Below are 21,853 nucleotides of genomic sequence, written 5' to 3' on the forward strand. Positions count from 1 at the left end.
ATATTGGCATCAAGCTCATAGAGGTAATAACAAAAAAATTATAGGATTGTCTCTGATCCTGTAGACACCAGAGGACCCATAAGCACAAAGTAACCAATATTGTGAACACTACTTTAGCAACACAATCACTTGGTTCTTCAAACCTTAAAAAAGGTTGATTTACTGTCAGGGAATGCATCTTTAAACTGCAGGTATGCCTCTCTCAGGTTGCACCGCAACAGTAGTTTTAAGACTATAATTTGCCCTTCAAATAAAGACACATCTTTTCCAACTGTCATCGCTTATGTACCAACTTTCCATTGTTTCCTTTGAGTCCTGTGAAACTCCCTTAACTTTGGGACAGGTAAAATCCCATGCGTCTGTCATTTTTTTGGCTTTCTGGGCCATAGCCTTTTATTTGCCAAACTCTTGTACGATCTTTCGGATGGTCCAGAGTTAGTGCCGAAATAATTTGTATTTTCCTTTTGCAATACGCACATTTTTGCTTCAACTGGGCAAATCCTTTCAATGCCACTTTCCTGCCTCATGTCAAACAGTGACAGGCGATCCATTTCCTTCCTCATTGTATTTTGGATTTAGCGCAACTTCCTTTTACTGTACTTTCTGATGGTTTCAACAACAAAAAAAGGTGTATCGGAGATTCCCCAATAGTAGACATTAATTGACGTTTTCAAGCTCTTGCTCAGTCTTCATTCTGATTGTCATGGCGATTGTTCAACTGGTGCATGACCTGTGGAGAACAATAACAGATGAAGAGACCCAGCAAACTGCATTGTACAGTTTGCGCCCATTTAAATTATTTGACTATTTCACAATGTTTTGATGACCCAACTGGCCTGGTTTACACATGGTCCTCAGGAAGCTTTTTACAACAAGGTGCAGAAATGCTAAACCCAGGTACAAATGGAGCAGAGGGGAATGTTGAAACTAAGGTCCCGAAGATTAGATTCAAATGTGCATTGGTCTCAAAAAAAGCTACACCTACTCTATGAAAATCCACAAGGTTGTTTAGCATATAGTATTGAGCTGTGTGTTAGAAATGCCGTCTCAAAGATATGTAGTTGTAATATTTGAATTCGTTGTAAAACCATGTAATGATGTCAGTCATAGCTGAGCATGGAGATGCTAGTCTATGACATATCAATTGGGCGGGTATATAAAGTATTCGAGTGCCAGATGCATGTCAGAGTGGTGGGATAAAAGGTACATTTAAAGCTTGAGTTGTCATATTTTAATAATTTAACTGTTAAACAAACCAATTAATTTCTTTAGCATTCAAGTAAATACACAACATTTTCCGATATGATACCGATAAACACTTAAAGAGCTTCAGCTAGCCACTTAAATCGAGAGATCGTTCACAGATTTACAATGTAGCCTAGTACTTGAGCTCAAGTTATCCCAACAAAATAAAATAGCGTATCTGAGAAACAATGGAGAACAACAATACTGAACTCTTCTATGCAGCAACTCACACATTTTACATTTTAAAAACAAAGTCTATTTTTCAGTGTGATGTTTCAGTAGGGTAAACCACATTTGAGGTATGTATTACTCAAAAACAAAACCATATTTTGGCAGGCCGTAACCATTGATTAAAAGCTGGCTTCCAATAGGCTTGCCCATGCCCAGAGTTCACCACCTCATTAAAGGAGTACAATATTTCCAAGCTAAACAAATAATGATAGAGAGACTCTCCTGTGCACACAAACAATGAATAACTGGGGGGCAGTCCTCCTGTGGCAGCAGTAAAGGATTCAGTTCTTCAAAACAACACAAATTCAAGTATCTTCTTCATTGCTTAGGGGAGAAAGTGCTGGACAAGCATGTATTCAAAAGGGATGTATGGTGTACTCTTATAACAGTCTTGGCGGTTACAGGTAAACAGCAGTCAGACCTGACTAGCCAGATAGCGGGTCAAAACTCAAAAGCCAATCAATCACGTTGACCTTCTGCTGCAGCTTGGGGCTTCTACACTAAATTACCAAAAGTATGTGGACACCTTCTAGTCAAAAATCTCATCCCAAAATCATGGGCATTAATATGGTGTTGGGCCCCCCTTTGCTGCTAGAACAGCATTCACTCTTCTGGGAAGACTTTCCACTAGATGTACATTGCTGCGGAAATTTGCTTCCATTCAGCCACAAGAGCATTTGTGAGGTCGAGCATTGATGTTGGGCGATTAGAACTGGCTCGCAGTTGGGGTTCCAATTCATCCCGAGGTGTTCGATGGGGTTGAGGTCAGGGCTCTGAGCAGGCCAGTCAAGTTCTTCCACACCGATCTTGACAAATCATTTCAGCATGGACCTCGCTTTGTGCACAGGGGCATTGTCATGCTGAAACAGGAAAGAGCCTTTCCCAAACTGTTGCCACAAAGTTGGAAGCACAGAATCGTCTACAATGTCATTGTATGCTGTAGTGTTAAGATTTCCCTTCACTGGATCTAAGGGGCCTAGCCCGAACCATGAAAAACAGCCCCAGACCATTATTCCTCCTCCATCAAACTTTACAGCTGGCACTATGCATTGGGGCAGGTAGCATTCTCCTGGCATCTGGCAAACCCAGATTCTTCCATCAGACTACCAGATATGAAGCGTGATTCATCACTCCAGAGAACGCATTTCTCCTGCTCCAGAGACCAATGGTGGTGAGCTTTACACCACTCCAGCTGACGCTTGGCTTTGCGCATGGTGATCTTAGGCTTGCGTGCGGCTGCTTGGCCATGGAAACCCATTTCTTGAAGTGCCCAACAAACAGTTCTTGTGCCGACGTTGCTTCCAGAGGCAGTTTGGAACTCGGTAGTGAGTGTTGCAACTATTTTTTAAACGCTACGTGCTTCAGCACTCGGTGGTCCCATTCTGTGAGCTTGTGTGGCCTACCACTTTGCAACTGAGCCGTTGTTGCTCATAGACGTTCCCACTTCTCAATAAGAGCACTTACAGTTGACCGGGGCAGCTCTAGCAGGGCAGACATTTTATGAACTGACCGTTGGAAAGGTGGCATCCTATGACGGCGCCATGTTGAAAGTCACTGAGCTCTTCAGTAAGGCCATTCTACTGGCACTGTTTGTCTATGGAGATTGCATGGCTGTGTGCTCGATTTTATACACCTGTCAGCAAAGGGTGGTGCTGAAATAGCCGAATTCACTACTTTGAAGGGTTGTCCACATACTTTTGTATATAGGAGTATCTAATCTACAGCTACTGAGCCAACCCAAGGCCTAGGCCTGTGTTACAGAGGCTCTACTCTGCAAGTACTGAATAGAGCCCTAGGCCGGGGTTACGAAGGCTCTAATCCACAGGCACTGAATAGAGCTCTAGGTCACGAAGGCTCTACTCCGCAGGTACTAAGTAGAGCTCTAGGTCTAGATTACGAAGGCTCTACTCCGCAGGTACTAAGTAGAGCTCTAGGCCTTGGTTACGAAGGCTCTACTCTGCAAGTACTAAGTAGAGCTCTAGGCCTGGGTTACGAAGGCTCTACTCTGCAGGCACTGAGTCCGGACCCTCATCTCTCAGCACGCCCATCTCAGGGCTAGGCAGGGCTGGGTCAGAGGTAGGCGTGTCGGCCTGCTCCTGGGAGAGGTCTTCGGAACAACGGCTCACGGTCGGGGAAATGACGTCGGGGCTCGTGTCACATGACTCTGTGCTCTGCTCCGACATGGCGGTGGTGATCGTCGCGGCAACGCTGGGCGAGATGAGATCAAACTCGTCGTCGTCCTCCTCCAGGATAGGCGACTCGTGGACGTCTATGGGGAAGAGGGAGAGACAGGGTGAGTCTCAGTCTAAAGTGGCATCCATCTACACACATTGTTTAAAAAACAGCACCTGTCCAATTTCTTTCCCATCATTTCAGATAAAGGAATGGAAGAATTAACGCCACTTAGATGCACCATCAGAGAGGCACTGAGGAGAAGGACTTACTGTGGTGTCTCTCGTCATGTGTGTTTTGTCCTATACTTTCTTTTTAATCTCAGCCCCTGTCCCTGTAGGAGGCCTTTTGGTAGTCCGTCATTATAAATAAGAATTTGTACTTAACTGACTTGCCTAGTTAAATAAAGGTTAAATAAAAAAGACATAAATAAAAGTAGATTGAATTCAGTTACTTGGCAATGTTTCAATTCAAAGTGTGATGTGTAGTGCTAACTAAAGGGCTCTACGCAAAGTCGTATACCATCTGTTCAAAACATTTCACAGCACACAAGTATGTAGAATTACATACAAAAAGACACTCCATTGCTGCGTTTACATTATGTTGTCTCATCTTGTTAAGGCCGCAACACACAACAAAAAACACTGAAAAATGTATGATTAGCAACTATTTACAGTAAACAACATTTGTTTGTCTGCCAATGTTGCGGTCATGACTGTAAAATGTCAAACTCACTGCTGAAGGCCTCTGGGTACTGCTTGGCGATCTTGCCCTTTAACGTCCTGCGTGGACAGATAGAACCATGAATAAATGGATTATGTTCTCATTACAGAAGGAAACCAAGGTCAGAGCAATAATTGTGTGACTACTCCCATAAGCGAGTGTAAAATTTGGACAAGAGAGTGAGTGACAAAGTTTCCATTCGTAGTCGGTATAAAGTTCACTTAAGAGGAAATCTACAATCCACCAAGAGTATAGATAATCCAATAAACCAAGGGTTTGTTAAACAACCCCTTGCCCCTTATGCTTGGAACTTCATGTACAGTGCATTTAGATTCAGACCCCTTGACTTTTCCCACATTTTGTTATGTTACATACAGCCGTACTCTAAAATGGTTGACATTTTTTCCCCCTCACCAATCTACATACCCCATAATGACAAAGCGAAAACCGGTGAGACATTCATGCACATTTTTAAAACAGAAAACAGAAAAAACTTATTTACGTAAGTAAATAGAAACAGGTGCATCCTGTTTCCATTGATCATTCTTGAGATGTTTCTACAACTTGATTGGAGTCCACCTGTGGTAAATTCTATTGATTGGAAATTATTTGTAAAGGCACACACCTGCCTATGTTAGGTCCCACAGTTGACAGTGCATGTCAGAGGAAAAACCAAGCCATGAGGTCGAGGGAATTGTCTGTAGGGCTCCGAGACAGGATTGTGCAGAGGCACAGATCTGGGGAATGGTAGCAAAAAATATATGTAGCATTGAAGGTCTCCAAAGAAAACAGTGGCTGCCATCATTCTTAAATGGAAGAAGTTTGGAACCACTAAGACTCTTCCAAGAGCCTGGCCAAACTGAGCAATCATGGAAGAAGGGCCTTGGTCAGGGAGGTGACCAAGAACCCAATGATCATTGACAGAGCTCCAGAGTTCCTCTGTGGAGATTGGAGAACCTTCCAGAAGGACAACCATCTCTGCAGCACTCCACAAATCAGGGCTTTATGGTAGTGACCAGACAGAAGCCACTCCTCAGTAAACGGCACATGACAACCCGGTTTGAGTTTGCCAAAAGGCACCTAAAGGACTCTTACCATGAGAAACAAGATTCTCGGTTTGATGAAACAAAGATTGAAATCTTTGGCCTGAATGCCAAGCGTCAAGTCTGGAGGAAACCTGGCACCATCCCTACGGCGTAGCATAGAAACTTCCCAAATACAGGTGTGCCAAGCTTGTAGTTTCATGCCTAAGAAGACTTGAGGCTGTAATCGCTGCCAAAGGTGCTTCAACAAAGTACTGAGTAAAGGTGTTTTTATTTATTTAATACATTTGCAAAAATGTCTAAACCTGTTTTCAGATCTACAGAAATGTTTAGGGGGTAAGGCCTGAGGTTATTTTTTGTAGAGAATAGTGGGGCTAGAGGCCGGGTCTAGGGGTAGTCCATTGTCTTACGTAGAATGAGGTCATCTGTGGGTTGACAATGGGGGGTAGCCTAGTATTAGGCCAGGTCTTTCACCTGATTCTCCTAAAGATGCTGTCCAAGTCTTTCTTCATCTCCACCAGGGTGCGCGTGTGAAGCAGGAAGTGTTCGTTCATCTGCAGCAGCCGGACGTTGGACAGCCCGTTGAAGTTGATTAGCATCTCATTGGTCTTCTCAAAGCGGTCCAGCCTGGAAGAGGAGCAAATGATGAGCGAGATAAATAGGCTTAAATTAATGGTGTTAAATTTGTATCGTGCTGTGCCAAAGCTGTGCCTATTTTGCCATAGTCTACCCACGCTGACTGCTAACCAATGTTGGGCTGTATTTGACTAACAAATCACAGTGAGTGCAAGGCCACCCATCAAGACCCCCTTGCAGACAGTCTTCCCTCTGTGAGAAATATCAATAAATCCAGCAGATGTACAATGTGGACTGTGCTGTAGTTCAGACTGTCACTCACATGTGCCTTTGGGCTTGGATGATGGCGTTGACATCCTCTGAGTTTACCATACTGAGCATTCTGTTACAGAATATTCCAGAGGCTGTGGGTTCCATGGTGCTGGTGATACTGGAAAGCAATTGGAAAATAAATGCTACACCATTAACAGTGCTAATACATGAATGTCAAACAACTAGGCTAACTAGCTATGCGTTTGTATCACCAAATACACCGAGATAGCAAACAAATGTGAGCCTGTTACGTTAGGTAGTAGGCCTATCGTGGTCAAGAATTGCTATGGGCATTGGCAAGATGCAAGGCTTATTGGGCGTTATCTATAACGTTAAATGTTTGCTTAGCCGGATAGCCAACCACGTAAAAATCTGTCGTTCTGCCCCTGAACAAGGCAGTTAACCCACTGTTCCTAGGCTGTCTTTGTAAATAAGAATGTATTCTTAACTGACTTGCCAGTCAAAGTTAAAAAATAAATGTAAAAAAATGTTAGCTGGTGCAGAATACTAGCTAACGTTACCTAACTAAGTAGAAAGACAGACCGTTAGCTAACAATTACTTACGACAGGTTCCAAACACTTTATATCCGTGAATTTTCTTCAACACTTGAACGGAACTATACACGTTTACATTAAGCTACTGTCAGTCACTTCCATAACTGAAGCTAACTGCAATTTAGCAGGCTGTGGCAAAGAGAAACATTTCATAGTTTGGGAAAACAGAATGCTACGCCGCACTTCAGTGCTGTGAAAAATGTGTATCACGTGACAGCAAATGCATGTCAGTCATTTCCGGTGGAAAACTAAAGCTAGTTTAAATAAGATATATATAGATCTTATGTGATGTTGAATTTACGATGTGTTTAAAATGATGTAGGGTTTTCCCCCTCTATTGGGCGAGTGTAAGTGTTTTTATGCCGCGTTCAAGACAACTCGGAAACTCGTAAATATCCGATTTGGTTAACTCGTTTAAATAATCCGAGTTCTCTTGAATATGGGACTAGATTTAGCCCTGAAATATCATAAAGGAGCATGGCATGGCTTTTGGGAATATAATAATCATGCAAAAAAAATAAAAAATCCAGACTCAAACTCACAAAATTACTTTTATTGAAAGACTAGTAAAAAAAAAAAAAAAAAAGGTACATCGTCATGTATAAAAATACAAAATGTATAGAGCTAACTTGGTAAATAAATGCAAGTGCATAGCTACAACACATGCATGTAGCGCTAAAGCACTAAAGCTATTTTAAGAAATGCACAATTGTAAATTGCTCTGGTGAAGAGCGTCTGCTAAATGACAAATGTAAAGCTAAATCGACTTAAATTATATTCAGGTCATATGCAACATCACAGGGCAAAGATAAGAGGAAAGTATAGTTTTAATATACATCAAAAAATTAAATTCATATTTCAACAGGCTGGATACCTGATACGGAGGTACAGGTCCAATCAAATGCTTGTTTATAACATAATAAATTACTACACGATAATGTTGATTAAAAAAAGTATTGATCCCAATATTTCACAAATACTGTTATAAGTTGTGAATTTCTGACTAGAACACTGCTTGCTTAAGATCTACATTAAAGCTAATCATATGACAGAACTACCAAACTTTGAATAAAACATCTTTAAGTTATTACAGTGAGAAACCAGACTCAGAATACAGTAATATGGGGAAAATGCTGTAATAGAAATAAATATTAAATAAATAACAGAAAAACTGAACTAGAAAGCCGTCACCCTCCATTTAAATATGTACACATACATACGATCCTCCCTATGTTATGGCTCATTAAAAACAGATTTTAGTGTCCTTTTTATGCCACTAATAGCCTGCAAAATAAATTGAAATTATCAGTTTTGCATTTCAAATTGAATGAATTGAATTGTGCTTTGGTTGTTTGATATATGTATGCTAGTATATCATGGTTGCTTAACTAACCAAGGAATGAGGAATCATATATATATATATATATATATATATAAAAACACACTGATATGTAAATCATCTCCTCAAAACAATCAAAAAACAATACACTGTTATTGACAACAGGGGTGCAGATTTAGAATGTTGTGCTCATGTAGAGAAAACACTTAGAGGGTTTGATTTCCACCCATACATGAAATGTATCCATGCATTACTAAGTCATTTTGGATAAAAGTGTCTGCTAAATGGTATACATTCCATTGTAAGTCTAGGATGTTGCGGCAGATACATACATACATATGCACACAGTGTATGTATGTATGTATGTATGTATGTATGTATGTATGTATGTATGTATGTATGTATGTATGTATGTATGTATGTATGTATGTATGTATGTGAGTTGGTTCTTCTATACTTGTGGGGATTGAAAATCCCCAAAAGGATAGTGAAAGAAAAGAAATTCTCCATCGTGGGTACATTTTCCACATCCCCATGAAGACAAAGGCTATTTTAAATTCAGGGGTCAGGTTTAGGGTTACACTTAGAGTTATGGTAAGGGGTTAGGTTTAGGGTTACGGTAAGGGTTAAGATAATGGAAAAAAATGTTAGGTCCCCACGAGAATAGAAGAACAAAACATGTGTGTCTGTGTTAATTACATCATCCTGTCCCCTTACTGACAGTAAGAAAAACTCAAGTATAAAAGTTTTCCAGCCTCTAGAAATCTAGAAGGAATAGGTCATGATCTGAACTGGTCACTATTGTATTTGCTGGTGTATAATACAGCAGGAGACAATTTAGCGAAATTTTCCCCCCTTTTAAATAAAACAATACTTTGTAATTTCGGGGCATTAGGTCTGGATAATACGAACAAGACTTTCACAAAAATTGTAGTTATGCTTTTAAGGCCATGCAAAAGCTTATTAGACTTATGCATCTGATCTACAGATATTTTGGATGAGAGGGGTTATTTTCTTCGGCATTCATGCAAAACTCACTAATGTGTTGCTTCTCTTCATTTTGAAAGCCTAAGGCCTCCATTAACATATAATAAACAGGAGAAAACTCACAAACTTGCACTAACTATTATGTCTCAAAAAGGGACATTGCACAATTTTCAACTTCATATTCATCATCTCCAGCATCCACCTCAACAAATGCGAAAAAAGCGCACTTCGCTGTTGTGTAGTCATAAAAATAGAGGAAGAGTAAGAAAAGGGTTTCTGATGACATAATCCAGAAACACTTTTGACATGATCAGGTAGTTCCTAACCTTTGCCTGCTCATAGTTGGTTTTAAAAAAATCACGATGTCAAACGTTTTTCATCGGAATCCATTTTCTTTTACGTCATTTGGTGTGCATCCTTTAGACTACAAAACATAGATAACTGCCATTTTAAAATATGTTGATGTTGGGGTGATGCTGGAGATAATAAATATCAAGTTGAACCTTTTTGAAATGTCCCTTTAATATCATCCCTTAGTACCAACACTGACAAAACACTGGCGCTGCCTTCCCTCACTAAATTAAGGCTGGTGTATTGGCTGTTGGTGGTGTATTGGCTGTTGGTGCTGTGAATAGGCCTTTCTCAATCGAGGCCTATATATAAATATATACAGGCCCATATAAAGAATCAATAAAAAAATGGTATAAATGCAAATGTGTTTCAGTATAATACAAGTGCTACTGTACGACTGTAACCTGTAAAAGGTATGCTGGTGATCAGTCAGAGCTACAGCATTTCATGTCAAGGAGAAAAACATACCAAGAAAGGTGTTCGAACATTTGGGTCATATTCATTAGGAACCTAACAGAAGAAAATAGATTGCAACACGTAGGTACTACATAACTTGCCCAATAAGAAAAGCTCATTTTCCGTTGCATAACCGGCCTAATGAACATGAACCCAGGACAAGGAGAATACCAAGTACAAGACCTGATGGCTCAGTCATTCCACAAGTTACCAAATTAACAAAATTAATGTAAAAAAAAAAAAAAAGTAAAAATGGGTTTCAGCTGCTCGTTGACTGAAGGAAATCCGACCTAACTCATTTTTGTAAGCGCTTGTAAACCAGGAGCACTCCCAAGGCTTCCTCAAAGATGCACACACTGTGGTGCAGCGTCACCAGTCTCCCCCCTCAACCTCCTCCCCCTCCTCTACGGTCTGAGGTGTTGTCATGGTGACCTGTAGCTGAGGAGTCTCTAAGCTCTTCTGGCTATTTGACCTCTTCACCTCCTCTTCCTCCTCCGTCACTTCTACCACCTCCACCTCTTCTTCCTCGTACCCTTCCTCCTCCTCCTCCTCCTCCTCCAGCTCCTGCCGCTGCCGTTTCTTGCGGCAGCAGGGCTTGAAGAGGTGGGGGTCGATGAGCACCTCCCCAAACCGGCCCTTGTAGATGATCCCACAACACACCCTCTGCCTAGAGGAGGATCAAAGGAGCATGGGATTATTCCTGTGATACTGACAGTACATCCAACCATGCGAGATACAGACAATTATTGTTACAGACACTAATACATGTGCGCATATAAAATACAAAATAAACTCTCCTTCGATGGCTCATCTTTCTTTCTTTTGCTTTCTCTTTCATTCATTCTTTCCTCTCTTTTATCTAACTACCAGAGCAGTGGTGAGGCTGCGCGTCTGGTGAAAATTAACAAGGAAGCTTCAAGGCTGGAGATTACAGATGCAGTGTTCTGTTAGGAGGCTCATGAGCTCACCACACACACCACTGCATTGTGTGAAGTTTATTGTTTTTAAATAAACTGGGAAAGGATAATGAATTCATGATGTACCACTGACTGAAGACTGTATGAGTGTTATCAGACATGGGGGACACAGGAAACAAGTTACAGTCACTCAGATACAACCTATGGACACATTCTTCCTGTTTATCATCCTCATTATCATTGTTCTCAGAGGAATAAATCCACTTCAAAACACTTGTGACCATGGATATGGGAGGCTGCATATGGATCAGAAAACTTCCCACATTTGTTCCGCACTAAATCAATACAAACACTGACTAAATAAGTACAGAAAATCTACCAGAACAAAAAAAATATATATATTTTAAGGGAAAATGTATTAAATGAAACATTTGGACAAGGCAGTCATGAATATTCTACATCTCAAACAGAGTTTGCAGGACAGAAAGGGACGCTTTTCCCCAGACCCAGATTAAGCCTCGACTTCATATACCCCATTCTGTGTTTCCAAACATTGCCGCACAAGGGTGATGCGCACAAGTTGGTGGTAAAACACGGGGAAGTTGTTATAGAATGCCAGCAAAAAAAAGCCTATATTTACATGTTGCTTATGAGTACATTTCACTCTACTTTTGGATTATAATTGGATTTTAAGGCTCGTATGAATGTCCTGCTTAATATAATGTTTGTGTTATCATCGCAAATAAACTGCATTATACTTAAACAAATAGTTAAACTTCAACCAGTAAAATGGCTCTTTGGCTAGCTTTTGCAACAGCCTATGTCAATAAGCGTTAGCATTCTAGCTAACAACTGCTGCATCCAAAATAGTTATTTTGCAAAGTTCACAGACAAATATAATCTTAGCAACTGTTCAAGCAAGAATCGAAACATCATTGTAGCGTATGAGAACCTAAAAAAGTGATTTTGTTTAGAAGTAATAAAAATGTAAATCTAGGCTGTTGAAAATGCGCAGATGGCGATGGCTTTCTTACTGAAGCAAAGAGTCGCGCACATCTGTGAGTGACGTCAGTGTGGCGTGTACTGGAAAGGGGTCGGTTGCACTTTCAATGGATATTTTCAGCCCCGGACAAGGTTTAAACTGTGTCCTGGGAAACTGGCCCATACTGTCTATCAGGGCATGTATACTGAACAAAAATATAAAACGCAAATTGCAACAATTTCAAAGATTTTACTGAGTTACAGTTCATATAAGGAAAACATTCAATTTAAATAAATTCATTAGGCCCTAATCTATGGATTTCACATGACTGGGAATACATATATGCATCTGGAGGTCAGAAACCTTAAAAAAAACAGTAGGGCGTGGATCAGAAAACCAGTCCGTATCTGGTATGAGCACCATTTGTCTCATGCAGCGCGACATCTCCTTCGCACATAATTGATCAGGCTGTTGATTGTGACCTGTGGAATGTTGTCCCACTCCTCTTCAATGGCTGTGCAATGATGCTGTATATTGTCGAGAAGAGGAACATTCTGTCGTACGCTTCAATCCAGAGCATTCCAAACATGCTCAATGGGTGACTGGTGAATATGCAGGACATTGAAGAACTGGGAGATTTTCAGCTCCCAGGAATTGTGTACAGATCCTTGCGACATGGGGCCGTGCATTATCATTCTGAAACATGAGGTGATAGCGGCTGATGAATGGCACGACAATAGGCCTCAGGATTTTGTTGTGGTATCTCTGTGCATTCAAATTTCCATTGATAAAATGCAATTGTTTTCTTTGTCCGTAGCTTGTGCCTGCCCATACCATAACTCCACTGCCACCATGGGTCACTCTGTTCACAATGTTGACATCAGCAAACCGCTCACCCTCACGACTCCATACACATGGTCTACGGTTGTGAGGCCGGTTGGACATACTTACAGATTCTCTAAAACGACGTTGGAGGCAGTTTATAGTTGAGAAATGAACATTCAATTCTCTGGCAACAGCTTTGGTGAACATTCCTGCAGTCAGCATGCCAATTGCACGCTCCCTCAAAACTTGAGACATCTGTGGCACTGTGTTGTGTGACAAAACTGCACATTTTAGAGTGGCCTTTTATTGTCCCCAGGACAAGGTGCACATATGTAATGACCATGCTGTTTAATCAGCTTCTTGATATGCCACACTTGTAAGGTGGATGGATTATCTCGACAAAGCAGAAATGCTCACTAATAGGGATGTAAACAAATTTCTACACAAAATTTGAGAGAAATAAGATTTTTGTGCATATGGAACATTTATTGGATCTTTTATTTCAGTTTATGAAACATGGGATCAACACTTTGCATGTTGGGTTTATATTTCTGTTCAGTGTAGTTTACTGGAAAGATCCTCCAGCCTTACCTCTTCCAGTAAGTGAGGTCCAGGAAGGAGAAGACAGGGGAACGGCTGGAGCCAGGGGAGAGTTCTGTGTCGGTGCCCTCATCTGAGGGGTTGCTGTAGCCGGGAGACTGGGCCGGCGAGGCACTGGACGTGGTGCTGTGGGCATCAGAGTCTGGAGAGGGGGTAGAACCATAGATGAAGTAAGCTATACTGTAGTGTACATTATTTGGTAGAACGCAGCAGGGGTATGTTCAGAGTGGGAATGTCACACAAAGTTTGAAACATCTCATCCGCCAGAATATTTACATAATAATTAGGTGGGTGCTTATATTTGTCCTATACAAGCGTGTATAATACACATGTGTGAATTGAAAATGTGTTATTTTGCATATCCCAACTCCCCCTGAGACACCCTCGGAAAGTGGGTCCACGGCCAGCCATTATAAATGGCGACACTGGAGCAATTAGGGTTAATTGCCTTGTCAGCTCAGGGATTCGAACTAGCAACCTTTCGGTTACTGGCCCAATGCTCTAACTGCTAGGCTACCTGCGGTTAGGCTACAATACAAGGATACTCGTGAAATGGAAAAAAAATGTTGCCTGCCTCAGTGCCTCAACACCTGAAAAGCACTGAGATTGGGTCCTAATGGTTGCATTGATCTATTATTGAAGTGGTCAAACCCCATTATGTTTATGGTTGCATTGTGAACAGGACGTACTGTTTCTCTTCAGCTCTTTCTGCAGTCGGCTGATCTGGCTTGGCCTGGCTCTCTTGGAGAGGGACTTCAGCTTCTTTGGCCTGGAAGACATCTTTAGGCTGGGGCCTCCTCGGGCATCAACCACCTAAGATAAGAGAGGAGGGGAGAGAAGAAGAGTAGAGGGGGATAAGAAAGAAAAGGAGATAGGAGCTCCTCCCCTCTTTTTGGTGTTATTCATAACCATTTTCAACAGACAGGTAAGTGGTGAAGAAGAGATCAAGACATGTGGAGCTTACATGATTCCAGCTTTTCTTAGACCCCACTGGGAGTTTCTTCCATCGTTTCACAAGGAGTACACAGGCATTGCAGATTTCACCAGACCGAGTTTCACACAATCTACATGAGGGGAAAACATGTGAAATATGGGTTAAGCAGGGCAATGTGAACAATGTTAATATTATGGTTCCTAATGTCATTACATTTCGGTTACCATGACATTTTATTTTAATTCAAACCATTTTAGATGAATTCACATGTAGTTGTCAACTCATAGGGACAATGTTTTGTAATTGTGAGAGTGTGTGCTTGGGATGCAGCAATGTCCCTATACTACACCTGTTTCCTGCATAGTGGTACGTAATTTACGCACCACACGCAATGGAAACAGAACTGAATATGTGGCATTTCATTGACTCAGCTCCGTTATTTAAAAAAAAATTAACTATATTTTGTACAATGCCTGCAGCAGACTACAGTCATTCTATTTTTACAACGTGGAAACGCACTATAAAGCCGCGGTAATTGTCAGAAATTCTTGCTTACCCGAAACAGCTCGTGAAGTCCTTCTCGTACCGCTTGCTATCTGTGAAGCGCGAGCTGGAGGACTTAGCGCGGCAGATGCAACATCCGTCTAAACTCCGGTACATCTTCGGCTTGTGAAAGCCAAACATCTGTTTTCGGAAACAAAACAGCAAAGGCAATTTGCAGTTTATTAAAATGAAGAAAAAAAATCAATAATAATGAAAAGGATTGGCCTATAATCAGGCGATGGTTAGCCTACATGCCTGTTACATTTTGGGGATATATATTCCCTAGTAATGGCTTATTCAAACGCTATGCAAAATATTCCGCCTGTGTACCAACCAGCGGAACAGGCTAACATTTCAACGTGTTTCTATATGGAGATGGTTGATATAGCTGACTTGCAATATTTGTTAGACGGTTCGCGCAATAAAGCGCGCTAGATGAAAGTGAGCGCCATACTCTGACCCAAATGGGACTGAATATAGGTCAGCTGTTTGCACGTCAGACAGATAATGTCCCCCTGCCGCCGCGCTCTTATCGCCCTCTGAGATTTGCATAGCTTCCGCACCGATATGGCAAAATATAACATATCATAAGCTAGGACAAACCTGTAAACTCTGGTTTTGATGCTAAAGGACAGACCCGCCTGCCCAGTGAATGAAAGAGGCTAATGTGATGAGACCTGCTTGTGTGAATACCTCGTGGTGCAATAAATTGTTTAAAAAAACGTTTTTTTTTAAACATGGGTGTATGGTTTAATTCTAATCGACATTTAAAAGTAGATGTTATCTTATGTTGCCATGCAAACCCTATCACTAAGCACATGGAGGCCTTCAAAATAATCATGCGGCAAAACCGTGAGCCGCGCCCCCATGCTACTTGTTTTGCCATCTAAGCGGCAGTCCTTCGGGTCTCTTGACAATGCAGTGGTACAACCACAGACAGTAGCAGGATAATACAGTAGGCCTATGTGCGGTAACTCTACATGGCAACACACTTCAAAGGTGAGGAAGGGGGAATGAGGGCGTGGTGTGTGATGCGCTATCATGTGCGAAATATTTCGAATTTTAAAGTTGTAAAACTGACTTAACATCGTTAATCATTAAAACTGACTGTGTTTAAAAACTAAAAACTCGTCGGTCATGATAAAAAAAGAGAACCTTTCCACCGAGGAAAGACTATTGTAAAATCGATACGTTCACCGCCCACTTTCGCCAGGAAGCATGGCACACGAGCAGCCTCATGCGCACCCATTTTAAACGGAACCTTTCAACTCGTCGTCGGTCGTCTACCAGTCCATAAACTCGATTGTCGATGACACAACCGCATTATCAAACTTATTTCAGAAAACGGAAATATTCCTCTCTAAAACGATACAACCATGCATTGGAATAGTCTTGTAATATGATCTTTATCCTTTGTTATTTAAGCGATGCCGCGTCACTGGCCAGTGCACCTCCAAACACGCACCAAGTTCAACGCTTCGGTTTTTAACAGTGACAACGTACTTCAATGTTATCGAATTGTGGTTTAACCTTGCCATCCTTTGGTTAGGCTACTACTTGTTTTGTCGTTATAGATGCATCCATGAATGTGTTGACACACGGAGTAATCGCGTATAAACTCATCTCGGGTGGGCGTGATGGGAGCTCGAACTTGGGCATTAGTTACATCAGTATACTATGCAGTCATTAATCACAAACGGAACATGCATATTTCAACATTGCAAACTTAAAAATGGAGTTAGAAGCTATGAATTCACCTATTCAAAATCACAATTAAAACGAATTAATCATCAAGACACCATACAATAATGTACAAGGCATAGAGCTAGAAATCAAGAGGATACAATGCGTTTAGGGCCAAATCTGCATTAAACATTGTTGCAATCGTATCTCCAATTATTATTTCAATTTAAAACTAGCCTATAAAAAAAAGTGGTAAAATAGTAGGCATATGGTAGCCTTATTAATGCTTAATTCTAACGGTGACATCGATGTTAATTGTTCTCCTTCTCAAGTGGACAACTCGAGCTTACTTGTTTTGAATCATAGCCTACAATAGCCAAGCAAACAGACACCAAAAGCTTGCACAGTTTGAGTAGCTTATTGAACAATCGCCAACACAATTCTTACCTTGATGGAAATCGAACGTAGTTGATACAAAGTAATAACCTTGAACACGCGTCGTTACAATGTAATTACTCTCACAATTCACCAGCATCAGTAACCAGCTCTCTGTTGTTGACGTCTCGCTGGTATTGTCTGGGACTGGGGAGTTGTGGACTCACTGCGCGTGCGCTCCATCAACGCCTCCATTTTCTGATTTTCTTCAATCAACCTAATTTGCATTAACGGCTGACGTTTCAGTGCGTCTGCGGTCTGCTGGCCTTATAAGGATGGGAACATTGCGCGGGAAGAGGGGGCTCGTCTCTCGTTGCTATGGCACAGTGGAGAACGTAAGCAAAGAGGCGGAGCCAATCGTTTTACTATGGAATGCCAGATGGCTTGTGCAATTATGATCGTCAAAGTTAAAGCCATTTTGTGAAAGTAAAGACCAACTAGGTCTAATGTATGCCCAAACAAACATTATTTTTAAACAAATTATATAACCAACCATTGCGCGCGCACGCCACCTTTGCATCAAATGATAGGTCCTATCGTTGCCTACAGTTGTGAGAATTGTCACCCGACAAAACAAAAAGTCAGTTTTATATCTTAGCAGAAACTTTAATCTTTAACACAATTCATTAAATGTTGAAAATAATAGCCTAATATCAATTTTCAAATAATAATAAGCTATTCTTCATCATTGCGGGTTTGACAAAAAGGATAGTGCAGGAGATGACATTTTCCATCTTATCAACAAAAAAGCTAAACGTAATATCAATATAATATCAAGCTTGTTTTCGAAGAAAAACCTCAATGTTTTGACCAAGCAATTACAATTAAATAAGCAACATGACATTTAGAAAACAAAATCCAATTTTCTGTCAACAGAAATGTAGACAAATGGGGGGGGGGGGGGGGGGTTCTCTCTATCAACTGAAAAGTCTATGGTAACATTGCATGACTGAAGGACAACTTCTTACAAAGCAACGTTCAAATAGTCACAGTATAAAAAAACATTACATTTTAAATTGACAAAAGACAATTTTCAATATTTCAAACCAATATTTTCTATATTTTTGTCAGCAAAGCCAGAATGATCCTGTAGGAGGCAACAAGTCTATAGAACGATAAACAGACAGGCCTACAGAAACAGGCCCGAGTCAGGGAACATTGAGAAGCGTCGTGGTGCTAGTGCTTCAGTCAGTCAAATAAAACCTCTGATGTACAGGACCTGGCAACTGCTGCACAGAGACAATTTCAACAGAGTTTTTACATTAACATTCATGAAAGGCATTCATAAACTATTAATAAAGTATTTTTAAGCATTACATTTTATAAGCATTTTATTACATTTATAGTTTATAAAGCATTTATGATGGTTCATTCAGGAAAGTTATTACCAAGTGTTGGCAAACAAAAATATCCACCAGTTTGAGCAGAGTAACTATCCTTAATCTCCAGAATTTTTTAGTTTAGAAATAATCCATTCAATGTCCATACCATAATAATACAGACAATCGGGAAGCAGAATAACTGTAGCTAGAGACTGCATCACTGAGAGGAAAAACATTGGGTGTATTCATTAGGGCACACCGGTGTGAACCATAGCAAAAATGTTTTGCAACGATAACGAGCGTTCAGTTTAGTCCCTCCTCGTTTCGGGCTGTTTGGTCCATAGTGAATACACCCCTGATATGGCCATGCATGTCAGGTTTATATGCCAGGTTTATATGCCAAGGGCAAGCATAACAGCAATATGACTTGGGTTAAGTAGGGGCAGGACAGGTAGGTGGAGTCAAAGTTCATCACAACTCTTTTCTCCCTTGCCCTTCACAGTGTGAGCTGAGACATCAAAGCTGGTTGGTTAAGGGAATCACTCCGCCTCACTCCAAGAGACAGATCACAGTGTAAATGAGGAAATTAAGAAATGCAACACTGTTTCCTGTACGTACGTAGGGGCGCAACTTTCGTTTTAGAACTGAGGGCGACAGTTATATATATTTATCCAGTTGGATAAACACTCCAAACAGCCTACTCGATCGCTCGGAGGCGTCCGCATGGTCCTAAAGCACACCGTTGCCTCGTTTTGTATCACATTCCAATAATAAAACTCGAGGGGAAGAAAATGAAAGTTGTATGTATGCATGTCATTGTAACTTCAATGGATATGACATATGCATCAGCAAATGAGGCAATAGGCCTGCTGTGGCAATATAATAGGCCTGCAGAAGCTGCCAGGTCAGTGGCTTGTCTTTGGTGTTCCATCCCCTCCTAGATTCACATCAGCAAAAAGGTCTTCCATTGTCACTTCCTCTCTTGTCGTGAGAGTTCAGCTGTCCAGTTCTGACCAGGCAGGCGCTGCTGGCTGCGTCTCAATTGTCTAAAGTGACTTCCTGTCCTCGTGTCCTCTCCCTCACTAGATCTGACAGGATTGAAGTGATGATCCAATGATGGGCTTGTGTCACACTTCTTACTTACACCTGTCATGATCGGTGCGGAACCGAAGGAGAGGACACATGGAGAGGCAGTCACGACACTATTGAGGCCCAGCCACCTTGTGTGTGTTGCGCAGTCTGTGGATAGGGGTTAAAACGCCATTTCACCAATGTCCTCAGCGGCAGTGAGGTTAGAGGTCCACCCCCTTGACCAGGGCGGTCTCCAGGGCAATGGGGAACTCGTGGAGGGTGTGGAGGACACGGGAGAGAGTGTGGACGGCGGCACGATCCCGGACCAGGGCTGACTTCTCGTATTGAACAGCCGTCAGGTGGCACTGGGCCAATAGGTGGAGCCACTGGGGCAGCAGCCGGTCCCTGCCAACACACAGGGTTAAAGGTCAAATCCTTTTCTCCACAGGTCTGTTCAGGATGGAGCAACACTACATAACATTCAAGCAAAAATGCATTGTGTAGAACAAAAGTGATTTGCATTTATGCTATAATGGTTAAGGTCTGGAATTGGGGCTCGGAAACCAACTTGTCAACAGCTCCAGGGACTAGATTATCATAGATGCAAGTTTGCATTTTATTTAAAATTCAACAAAAGCAAATTGAGTCAGTCTTTGTGGGTTTAATTTGAGGATTCTTCCAGTAGTGGTCAGTTTCTAGCTAGCTAGGTAGGTAGTCTATCTCAGGAAAATGTAGATGCAATATATAGAAGACTAGATCGTAATAAAGCCACGTTTTCAAATGCAAGCTCCAAGGTGTACCAAAGCACCTGAGACCACTTACTTCAAATTAAGTGTTGTTTTTAGTTTATTTTAATGAATTAATGGCATTTATAAACTGGGTGGTAAGAGCCCTGAATGCTGATTGGCTGACAGCTGTGGTATATCAAACCGTATACCACGGTTATGACAAAACATTTATTTTTACTGCTCCAATTACATTCGTAACCAGTTTATAATAGCAATAAGGAACCTCTGGGGTTTGTGGTATATGGTCAATATACTACGGCTAAGGGCTGTGTCCAGGCACTCTGCGTTGCGCATACGAACAGCACTTAGCCATGGCATATTGGCCATATACACCACACTCCCTCGGGCCTTATTGCTTAATTATATATCGCCTTTCATTAGGCCTCAAATGCATGAAATGGAATGAGGAAAATGTATCAAGTTCAGACCATATACACCCATTAACAAACCAGATGAATTGTCATTGTATATAAAACTATTATTAGTTACGTTTGATTTTATAGCCCATTACTTAGAAATTATTACTTACTAAAAACAATTGCCTAATAATTGAATAGTTATTATATCAGTTTCTTTGAAATTCATTGACACGAAAGTCAATATGTATGCTGTGGTAGACATACTGGTTAAATACTGGCGGTCCTCATGAGAGACAGTTTGATGGTTTAAGCTGGTTGAGAGAATGCCAAGAGTGTGCAAAGCTGTTATCAAGGCAACGGGTGGCTACTTTAAAGAACCTCAAATACAAAATATATTTTGATTTGTTGAACACTTTTTTGGTTACTACATGATTCCAGGTGTTATTTCATAGTGTTGATGTCTGATTCTACAATGTAGAAAATAATAAAGAAAAACCCTGGAATGAGTAGGTGTGTCTAAACTTTTGACTGGTACTGTATACATTTCATATTGGTTTTCTTCTTCCACTTACTTAGCTAGCGAATGCGGCTAACTAGTTTTAGCCTACTCAAACAAAGAGTGATGCTATGTTACCTAGCTGGCTATTACTATCCAACACACACTTCCAAGGTAAGCGGTAAAAAAAAATTGCCAGCAGGGCTTGCTGTTGTAAGTGCTAAACTGCTTGTTAACTGTACTGCATGACTGTAGTAAGTTTACTCATGCATTAGTTCTATTAGCTGTGTTGACAATGACGTTACTTTAGTGACTTACTAATGTGGTATAATATGATTTATTAGTCTAGTGACTTACTAATGTGGTGTAATATGATTTATTAGCCCAATCTAGTGACTTACTAATGTGGTATAATATGATTTATTAGCCCAATCTAGTGACTTACTAATGTGGTATAATATGATTTATTAGCACAGTCTAGTGACTTACTAATGTGGTATAAAATGATTTATTAGCACAGTGACTTACTAATGTGGTATAATATGATGTATTAGTCCAGTGACTTACTAATGTGGTATAATATGATGTATTAGTCCAGTCTAGTGACTTACTAATGTGGTATAATATGATTTATTAGCCTAGTGACTTACTAATGTGGTATAATATGACGTATTAGCCCAGTCTAGTGACTTACTAATGTGGTATAATATGATTTATTAGCCCAGTGACTTACTAATGTGGTGTAATATGATTTATTAGCCCAGTCTAGTGACTTACTAATGTGGTATAATATGATTTATTAGCACAGTCTAGTGACTTACTAATGTGGTATAAAATGATTTATTAGCACAGTGACTTACTAATGTGGTGTAATATGATTTATTAGCACAGTGACTTACTAATGTGGT

General features: G+C 40.8%; 3 protein-coding genes across 4 annotated transcripts in view; all 3 read right to left on the reverse strand.

The window, feature by feature from the left end:
• Window positions 1-1,216: 1,216 nt before the first annotated feature.
• LOC129854971 (kxDL motif-containing protein 1-like) lies at window positions 1,217-7,082 on the reverse strand. The gene is made up of 5 exons (XM_055922184.1): window positions 6,867-7,082; window positions 6,313-6,420; window positions 5,889-6,041; window positions 4,384-4,430; window positions 1,217-3,745 (listed from the first exon to the last, which is right to left on the reverse strand). The coding sequence occupies exons 2-5, from the start codon at window positions 6,405-6,407 to the stop codon at window positions 3,477-3,479; spliced, it is 564 nt and encodes a 187-aa protein (XP_055778159.1). The 5' UTR covers window positions 6,408-6,420; window positions 6,867-7,082; the 3' UTR covers window positions 1,217-3,476.
• A 584-nt stretch (window positions 7,083-7,666) lies between these two features.
• On the reverse strand, window positions 7,667-17,091 carry LOC129854973 (SIN3-HDAC complex-associated factor-like). 2 transcript variants are annotated; one of them, XM_055922187.1, is made up of 6 exons: window positions 16,922-17,091; window positions 14,805-14,932; window positions 14,279-14,378; window positions 14,004-14,127; window positions 13,306-13,456; window positions 7,667-10,657 (listed from the first exon to the last, which is right to left on the reverse strand). In XM_055922187.1, the coding sequence occupies exons 2-6, from the start codon at window positions 14,930-14,932 to the stop codon at window positions 10,360-10,362; spliced, it is 801 nt and encodes a 266-aa protein (XP_055778162.1). In that variant the 5' UTR covers window positions 16,922-17,091; the 3' UTR covers window positions 7,667-10,359. The 2 variants fall into 2 exon arrangements, with proteins under 2 accessions (XP_055778162.1, XP_055778163.1); XM_055922188.1 differs by lacking the exon at window positions 16,922-17,091 and adding an exon at window positions 15,126-15,281.
• Window positions 17,092-17,494: 403 nt separating this feature from the next.
• LOC129854972 (DENN domain-containing protein 5B-like) overlaps window positions 17,495-21,853 on the reverse strand; it is a 43,324-nt gene continuing 38,965 nt past the window's right edge. Inside the window, exon 21 of the mRNA XM_055922186.1 lies at window positions 17,495-19,707. Within this exon, the coding sequence (XP_055778161.1) occupies window positions 19,524-19,707 (184 nt within the window). The 3' untranslated portion in view covers window positions 17,495-19,523. The remainder of the gene's footprint in view (window positions 19,708-21,853) is intronic.

The sequence above is a fragment of the Salvelinus fontinalis genome, chromosome 5 (assembly GCF_029448725.1).
Source record: "Salvelinus fontinalis isolate EN_2023a chromosome 5, ASM2944872v1, whole genome shotgun sequence".
Lineage (NCBI taxonomy): Eukaryota > Metazoa > Chordata > Actinopteri > Salmoniformes > Salmonidae > Salvelinus > Salvelinus fontinalis.